Here is a 9,166-nt window from a genome sequence, read left to right as displayed (position 1 = left end):
GATCCCCACGCTCCATTCCCAGAAACCCTCGCGCCTAGAAATCTTTCTTCAAAGGAGTTGGGCCAGGGCGCCCAAGCGTGCGGGGCACCCCGCTTTGCAGGGCTCTCCCTGAAGCCCCGCTTTTTCCGCCAACACCGATTCCCTTGCTTCTGGGCGGGGAGGTGAAGCACTCAGCCGTTGGTCCACCTGCGCTTCTTTGCTCAGCCTCCCGACTCAACGCTGGACATTGAGAGGAAGCAAGGCAGGCTGGACAGAGGACAAGCACAGAGAGGGCAACAGGAGCAAAGTCTACCGCAAAGCTATTCCAGGTTGGGTCTGGGGGCAAGGCCGGGCGCTCGTGGATTGGGAAGCTTCCCCAGGGCCCTTGCAACAGCTGCCATCCTCCATCCACATCTCTCTTACTGGGATGGGAATTTTTAATTTATTTTTTTATTTTTAAATTTATTTATTTATTTATTTATTGAGACGGAGTCTCCCTCTGTCGCCCAGGCTGGAGTGCAGTGGCTGTATCTGCAACCTCCGCCTCCCAGGTTCAAGCGATTCTCCCACCTCAGCCTCCCGAGTAGCTGGGATTACAGGCGCCTGCCACCATGCCCGGCTAATTTTCGTATTTTTAGAGACGGGAGTCACCATGTTGGCCAGACTGGTCTCGAACTCCTAACCTCAGGTGATCCACCTGCCTCAGCCTCCCAAAGTGCTGGGATAACAGGCGTGAGCCACCCCGCCCGGCCAAGCCTGCCTTCTCTTAATTTACCTTTTCACTCTTCTTTCCTGATAGTTTTGACGTGAACTGTTCGGACTCTCAGTGCTACCTGATAGAAAACTGCATTCCAGGAAAGGAACTCAGCTGTGCAGTGAGTGGGGGGGTTTCGATGCTAAAAAGCTGGACATAAACCTGAAGTCAGAATACTCAGTTTGTTTTGGGAGGGGTAAAATGCTTAACTATCTTTGCTCCATTGTTAGCCTGGTAATTAACTATACAAACCTAAAGGCCAAATTCTTTGCCTACTGCCAGGGTCAGTCAGGCTCACTTTGGTCAAGTACACCCAGCCAAGGGTGGCAATGTCCTCGGTTCTGTGAGAGACCTTCCCGCAGAGTCAGAGGCTTCTCTTCTTTATTGTGCACCCTCTGCTGGTTAGTGTGATACAGTGAGCTCAGAGAAAAGGTGCATAGGACTTACTAGAGATAATTTTATACCCAGTAGTATTTCCTTAAAAGTGTTAAATTGAAGATTATACCTATGGAGCTAGGATGTGGTGCTCAGGAAGAGTATGAGTAGTCAGCATTGTAGCAGTTGAGTCTCAGTGGTAATGGAAATGAGGAAGGTTGAAGGATAATAATAGCTACCATTTGGGGCATGGTAGTTATTTTGTACCAGGCACTCACTGTGCTAAACAACTTTACCTTCACTGACTCATTTAATCTTTAAAACAACCCTACAAGGTAAGTACTATTATTCCATTTCATGAATAGGAAAGTGAGACTCAGAGAAGTTAGGTCACCTGTGTGAGATTATACAGCTAGGCTAATAAATAGAGCCAAGACCCAAACCTAGGCTTATCTCTCAGCTCCCACATGTAACCACTATGATAATTTTCTTTCATGAGATATCCTTGGCACAATTTCTGGGCTGATGTTTACTCAACTCATATACTATTATCTCTCACGTTCAAAATTTCCCTGCCATTTCAAAGACAAAAAACAAATTAGATATAACCATGCCTCTGAAATGTATTATTTCACCTACAGGAGTCTGATCTGTGAAAACCTAGGTTTTGTTAAGACTCTGCAACATGTGCTCTCCTGCCAGTCCCAAAATCCTATACAGGAACCCCCGGTTCCTCAGGTTAGCTTTTCTGCAGCTTCATCACCAGCAGCAGAGTGATGTGTTCTGTGATGTCCTTCTGCAGGCAGAAGGTAAGAGACTGGTGGGAATTCAACTGAAAACTCACCACAGAATAAGATAAAACGAGTTCAGGGCCAGAGGGTAAAGGACAAAATCAGCAAAATGTTACTGCCTATGACCACTGTAAACTAGTTGGTAAAGGGCTGTTTGTTTCTAGGACAATTACTACTGTTTTCAAGAGTGAAATTGTGACTTTGCTTCTTTCTCTTAAATAATGAATCTAATTGTAAAGTTTTATAAGCAGATAAATTCTATATAACATAGATAATATTCCAATGGGATGGTTGTGAAGATTAAGAGTTAACGTGGGTAAGCACTTAGAATAGTGCTTTTAATGTACCAACCACAGTATGTGTTAGATGATACTATTATGTTTTCCTTTTTTTGAGAGTCTCACTCTCTTGCCCAGGCAGGAGTGTGGTGGTACAGTCACAGCTCCCTGCAACGTCCACCTCCTGGGTTCAAGTGATTCTCATGCCTTAGCCTTCTCAAGTAGCTGGGATTACAGGCATGCACCACTAGGCCCAGCTAATTTTTGTATTTTTAGTAGAGATGAGGTTCTGCCATGATGGCCAGGCTGGTCTCAAACTCCTGGCCTCAAGTGATCCACCCGCCTCGGCCTCCCAAAGTGCTGGGATTACAGGCGTGAGCCACCATGTCCAACCCCATTTTCCCATTTTCTTTTCTTTTTGTTTTGTTTTTGTTTTTGTTTTTGAGACAGCGTCTCACTCTGTCACCCAGGCTGGGGTGCAATGGCTCGGTCTCGGCTCACTGCAACCTCCACCTCCCGGGTTCAAGCAATTCTCCCGCCTCAGCCTCCCAAGTAGCTGGGACAACAGGTGCATGCTACCACACCCAGCTAATTTTTTGTATTTTTAGTAGAGATGGGGTTTCACTATGTTGGCCAGGCTGGTCTCAAACTCCTGACCTCATGATTTGCCCGCCTTAGCCTCCCAAAGTGCTGGGATTACAGGCGTGAGCCTCTGCGCCTGGCCTGCTTAATTTTTTAATCTTCAAATTGATGACTTTTGCTGTTTGTTGCTAAAACTAAAAATGTATAGCTTATTTCCACCCCATTCACTTCACACTGGAAATATTAATTCAGCATAAAGTAGACCCTGATATATAATGTACAAGGCCCAAGATTAGAAGACAGTTACTTAGTAACTGTCAAATGGGCAGGTAACTTCATCTCTCTGGGGCTCAATTTCTTCATTTATAAAAAAAAATTATGATAACCAATATTGTATACCACTCTACAGTTTGTGGAGTACATACAGTATAGTGTCTCATTTGATTCTAAGTCTTGTAAGAGAAGTCTTAGCTATATAGTTCCAATTCTACATAGGAATGAGTTGAGGACTACAGTTAAGTGACTTGCCTGCTGCTTCTCTTAGTAAGTGCAGAGCTGAGATTGACTATTTAATTCCAAATAAAGAAGAAAACTATCAGTTGCCTGTTGTATGCTAAACACTGCTACCGTGGTCATACAAAAGTTCCTCTTCTTAAGGAAATCTTATAAGGGGAAGACATTCAAATATCCAGTGCATTCAAGTAACTGTGCAATATATTAAAAATATAATTGGGTAAGTATAGGCAGACTTAGGAGGATAAAAAAGGAACATCCTTCACAGACTTGAGGAGACTGGGAGACAAGGTTAGGGAACTTTTCTTGGAATAACCCCTTAGGTGAGATCTGAAGGACAAACAAGTGGGAGGAAGCAGGGAACAATTTTTCCTGGCAGAAAGCAGCATGTATATAGGTTCAGAGATGTGACCAAGGGATTTGTTCATTATTACTAGAGCAGACTATAAAAGGTGTATTGACCAAAGAGGAAAAGGGAAATTAGTAAACATGTGAGGTCTGAAGTGTCATGCAAAGGAAGTAGGTATTTCAGGACACTGGGAAATGTACTGAACAGTTTTATGCAGGAGGTTATAATCTGATACCTGCTTTAGAAACAACATTCAGCCATTACTGGTTACCGAGCCTAGATAGGCAGCTGTTTCATAATCCAGGAGAGAAGGGATGGTGGTCTGAATTAAGGCATTGAGAAGATAAAAATATGAGCTATTAAAGAGAGTTTACAAAAATTGCTGAAGTGGTTAAGGGCATAGACTCTGTAGCCAGACTCTCTGGGCTCAAATTCTTTTTTTTTTTTCTTTTTAGAGACAGGGTCTCACTGTTTTGCCTAGGTTAGTCTCAGACTCTTGTGCTCAAGTGATCCTCCCACCTCAGCCTCCCAAAGTGCTGGGATTACAGGCGTGAGCCACCACACCCGGCCAGGGTTGTTTTGTTTTGTTTTTTGAGACAGGGTCTCGCTCTGCCAACCAGGCTGGAGCAGTGACAATCATAGCTCACTGCAAACTCAACCTCCCGGGCTCCGGTGGTTATCCTACCTCAGCCTCCTGAGTAGCTGGGACTACAGGCATATACCACCCAGTCAGCTAATTGTTTGTATTTTTAATAGAAACAGGGTTTTGCCATATTGCCTAGGCTGGTCTCAAACTCCTGGGCTAAAGCAATCTGTCTGCCTTGGAGGCCGAGGCGGGTGGATCACCTGAGGTCAGGAGTTAAAGACCAGCCTGGCCAACATGGTGAAACCCCCTCTCTACTAAAAATAGAAAAATTAGCCAGGCACGGTGGCAGACGGCTGTAATCCCAGCTACTCAGGAGGCTGAGGCAGGAGAATTGCTTGAACCCAGGAGGCGGAGGTTGCAGTGAGCTGAGATTGCTCCATTGCACTCCAGCCTGTGCCACAGAGCGAGACTCTGTCTCAGAAAAACAAAAACAAAAACCAACAACCCTGATACTTAAATTAGATGTGATGGGTAAGGGAGGGGAAATGAAAAATGACTTCTGGTTTTCAAGCTCAGGCAACTGGGTGAATATGATGCCTTACTTCGAAGTAGAAAATGAGAGAGGTGGCCGGGCGCGGTGGCTCAAGCCTGTAATCCCAGCACTTTGGGAGGCCGAGACGGGCGGATCACGAGGTCAGGAGATCGAGACCATCCTGGCTAACACGGTGAAACCCCGTCTCTACTAAAAAATACAAAAAACTAGCCGGGCGAAGTGGCGGGCGCCTGTGGTCCCAGCTACTCGGGAGGCTGAGGCAGGAGAATGGCGTGAACCCGGGAGGCGGAGCTTGCAGTGAGCTGAGATCCGGCCACCGCACTCCAGCCTGGGCGACAGAGCCAGACTCAGTCTCAAAAAAAAAAAAAAAAAAAAAAAAAAGAAAATGAGAGAGGTTTTTGGGGTGGGGAATAAGTTCATTTTCTGGAAAAGTTGCATTCAAGGTGCTGGTGAGGCATATATGTAGACATGCTAGCTGTGGTATGTTCGCTTCCTCAGGAAAGGGATCTAGGCAGAGGTATGGATCTGGGAATCATCAGCAAGCCTTTTGTAATTAAAGCCATGGAAGAAGCGAAGTGAGATTACCTGGGAAGTGCCCATTAAATGAGAAGGGGGCTCAGAACAGACGGCTAGAGCACAGCAGATAGTCCACCTCCATAGCTCTTTCTGTTAGACCACAAGTTGCTTCTATAAAAGTTTTTGAAGTCTTGTGTGAGTCAATAAAATTAAATTCAGCAAGAATGATGATCCTCTATTTTGTGTCAGGCACTGAATATATCTCAGTGAGAAAGACAGATATGGTCCCTGTCCTCACAGAGTTACAGCCTAGTGAAGGAGATGGATAATTACAATACAGATAGCTAAGTGCCATGATAGCTACAGAGTACCTCTGCCCAGGAACACCTAACTCAGACTTGTGGTGGGGTGAAGGAAGGCTTTTTTTTTTTTGAGTCACGGTATCACTGTGTTGCCCAGGCTAGTCTCAAAGTCCTGGACTCAAGCAATCTTCCTGCCTCAGCCTCCCTAGTAGCTGGGATTACAAGCATGTGGCACTGCACTCAGCCCCAGGAGGCTTTCTGAAGGAAGTGATGACAAAGGTAGATTTTGAGAATAAAGAAACAAGTTAGCGGGCTGGACACAGTGGTTCATGAGGTCTGTGATTCCAGCACTCTGGGAGGCCGAGGCAGGTGGATCACCTGAGGTCAGGAGTTCGGGACCAGCCTGACCAACAAGGTGAAACCCCGTCTCTACTAAAAATACAAAAATTAGCCAGGTGTGGTGGCATGTGCTTGTAATCCCAGCTACTCGGGAGGCTGAGGCAGGAGAATTGCTTGAACCCGGGAGGCGGAGGTTGCAGTGAGCTGATATTGCACCACTGCACTCCAGCCTGGGTGACTGAGAGAGAGTATCTTAAAAAAAAAAAAAAAAGTTAGCTAGGCAAAAGGTAATGGCAGAAGCTTCCAGGCAGGCAGAAGAATCATTTTCTTTTACTTGAAGTCCCATGGAAGGAAATAAGAGAAGGGGCAGTACATTTGGGTAGTAATGTCTGTGCTTACCCCATGAACATGCCAGTCTACCTGAGATAACAAAAGAATTTGGGTTTCCCTTCAGGTGAGGCAGTTCCAGCTCACTGCTGCATCCTGTCAGCTTACAGCCCCTTCTTCACAGAGCGCCTGGAGCGGGAGAGGCCAGCTCAGGGTCGGAAGGTGGTGCTGGAGCTGGGCGGCCTGAAGATCAGCACACTTAGGAAGCTGGTGGACTTCCTGTATACCTCAGAAATGGAAGTATCTCAAGAAGAAGCCCAGGATGTGCTATCTGCTGCCCGTCAGCTCCGTGTGTCTGAGCTGGAATCCCTTCAGCTTGAGGGTGGAAAGTTGGTGAAGGCCCCACAGGGCCGAAGACTGAACCGAGAGTGCTTACAACCAACAAGTGCTGCACCAATCTCTGCCAGAGTGGTGACACCCAGCCACCACCCTCACACCCCACTGCCTGCTACTCGGACTCCTTGTCCTCTTGGGGCAATAAGATTGAAGTCCTTGGGGAAGGAAGAGGGGCCTCAGGAGAACAACCGACAGAATGCAGACAATCTGTCTGGCACTCTTCTGCTCAAGAGGAAGGCCAGAGCCTGCCCAACTCTGCAAGAAAAAAGCTCTTCACCATCAAGCCATAGTCAAGGGCCTAGAGAGAACAAGAATGACACTGCCCTTGATCCTACAGTGCTCTCCCCACCCAGCTTGTACCCCTCTGTGGACAAACACCTGTTGCCCAGAAAGATCAGGCTCAGTCGCTCAAAGCCATCTCCTGATATCTGTACATCAAAGCCTTCCAGCATTTTAAGTGGACCTAGCTCAGTACCTGCAACCCCTGGCCGGCGTCTTTGGCGGCAGAGGAGTGTAAATAAAGAAGCACCAGAGGACAAGCTAAAACCAGGGAGAGCTAGTCCTCTACAGACCACCCCAAGCCCATCTGGTCTGGGAAAGACAGGTGGGAGCAAGAAGCGGAGCCCTGAAGTCAGGGCACCTAACTCAGAATCTGCAGAGGAGGGGCAGGTTGGGAGAGTTAAACTTAGGAAGATTGTCAATGGGACTTGCTGGGAAGTGGTGCAAGAACCTCCCCTCAAAAACTCTCAAGATAGCCCCCAGATCCCAGATCCTGGAGGAGACTTCCAAGAGCCTTCAGGAACTCAGCCATTCTCCAGTAATGAGCAGGAAATGTCATCTACTAGAATAGAACTGTGTCAGGACTCCCCGGTGTGCACTAGGCTACAAGACATTCTGGTCTCTGCTAGCCACTCCCCAGACCACCCGGTGGTGAAGTCAGAGTTTGGGTCCAGTCCAGAACTGGTAGAGAAGGAACCTATGTTGGCTATTGACTGCAGAGAGCCCTATGCATTTGACACAGCCTTGCTGGAGCAACCCTGTGAGGCTGAGGAGTACCGAATCACAAGTGCTGCTGCCACCAGTGAGCTGGAGGAGATCCTGGACTTCATGCTCTGTGGCTCAGACATTGAACCACCTATAGGGTCTCTGGAGAGTCCTGGGGCTGAGGGCTGTAGAACCCCTACCTACCATCTGACAGAAACAGGAAAGAACTGGATGGAAGGGGAAGAATGGTGTCTACCAGACATGGAACTCTGGCCCAGGGAGCTCACAGAATTGGAAAAGGAACCTGCTGGTGAGAACAAAGAGCCAGCTGAGCTCCTTAGCCCCCTTGTCATGCCCTCTGAGGTGAGTGGAGAAGTGCTTTCAGTAGGAGGCCCTTGGACACCAGACCTTGAAATTACCAGCTCCCAGCCACTGGATGGTCAGGAAGACAAACTTCTCCATGTCAGCTCCCTTGATATTCCCCAGAGGTCTTATGGGGACCTCTCACCTCCCTGCTCAAACTGGGTGGAGACTGGGCTGGAAGTCTCCCTGACTACAGATGAGTTATTATACCCTTCTCCCAAGGCAGGCAAGGAGGTATCTGGTCACTCTGAACTACTAGGCTCACTTCCTGCGAGCTCTGAAGAGGAAGAGATTGATGTGGTGGACTGGACAGCAGAGGGGAGGCTGGTACCCACTAGTGTTCCCTCCGTATGGCCTGACCCTTCCTCAGAGTCAGAAACAGAGGTAGATATACTAACATAGTGGAGGGGGGAGGGCAGGTGAGGGGCCCTGGGAGGGTGGGAAGTGTTAGCTAGCAAAAGGCTTGTTGACAGAGAAGCTGGCACATGCCCTCTCCTCTTGGCACAAGAGGCAGGTGTACCCCTGGCTCTTTGTAGGTCCCTTCCTCCCCTCCCTAAGCCTCGGAAGCCAGGCAGAAGCCAAGGGTACCACACGTAGAAAATTATGAATTTGAACCATCTTATTTCTTTGTAATCTATTTTCCAGTTAGTGACAACTTAAACAAACTGTGTGCTCCCCAGTTCTAGTAGGTCATAGGTAACAGCCAAGGTCAGGTCTCTCAGGTCATAAGGCATCCAGTCACTGGTAATTTAGGAAAAGCTGGGAAAGAACACCTTCTGTGGTGGTGTACTGTTTAAGAAAATGTTCCAGAGGAAGGTGTAAAACAGTGTTGGGTGGAATACTAGGTGGGTGGGAGTGATGGATGCTGTCCAGCACCTAACATGGGGCTTATTCACTGCCAGTATTAGGAAGTCTAGCTAAAACCTCTGCAGGGGACAAGAAGATGTACTTCCATCATTACTTCCAAAAAGTAAGTTGAAAAAGATAGTTGCTTTTTTAAAAAAATAAATTATTTACTTTGCTCCCATAATTTTTACAAGTATTTTTCATGTTTTACCAGAGACCCTAAAAGTTCCAGGTCAGGCCAGGTGTGGTGGCTCATCATGCCTGTTAACTCCAGCACTTTGGGAGGTCAAGGCAGGTGTATCACTTGAGGTCAGGAGTTTGAGACCAGCCTGG

At 47.4% G+C, this 9,166-nt stretch overlaps 1 protein-coding gene across 1 annotated transcript; it reads left to right on the top strand.

The window, feature by feature from the left end:
* The first annotated feature begins 1,606 nt into the window (after nucleotides 1–1,606).
* Nucleotides 1,607–9,017, top strand: BTBD18 (BTB domain containing 18). Its single transcript, XM_009186020.4, has 2 exons — nucleotides 1,607–1,917; nucleotides 6,372–9,017. Exons 1-2 carry the CDS (start codon nucleotides 1,794–1,796, stop codon nucleotides 8,387–8,389), a joined length of 2,142 nt encoding a protein of 713 aa, XP_009184284.1. The 5' UTR covers nucleotides 1,607–1,793; the 3' UTR covers nucleotides 8,390–9,017.
* The last annotated feature ends 149 nt before the right edge of the window (nucleotides 9,018–9,166 follow it).

Source organism: Papio anubis, chromosome 12 (genome assembly GCF_008728515.1).
Source record: "Papio anubis isolate 15944 chromosome 12, Panubis1.0, whole genome shotgun sequence".
In the NCBI taxonomy this organism is placed as follows: domain Eukaryota; kingdom Metazoa; phylum Chordata; class Mammalia; order Primates; family Cercopithecidae; genus Papio; species Papio anubis.
The sequence above is the reverse complement of the archived record's forward strand: the minus strand, read 5'-3'. Positions and strand labels throughout refer to the sequence as shown.

Bases quoted from the DNA above. Each gene is read 5' to 3' on its own strand.
- BTBD18 (XM_009186020.4), top strand. From the start codon at position 1,794: ATGTGCTCTCCTGCCAGTCCCAAAATCCTATACAGGAACCCCCGGTTC. The intron at 1,918-6,371 runs GTAAGAGACTGG...GTTTCCCTTCAG, and splicing joins TGTCCTTCTGCAGGCAGAAG to GTGAGGCAGTTCCAGCTCAC.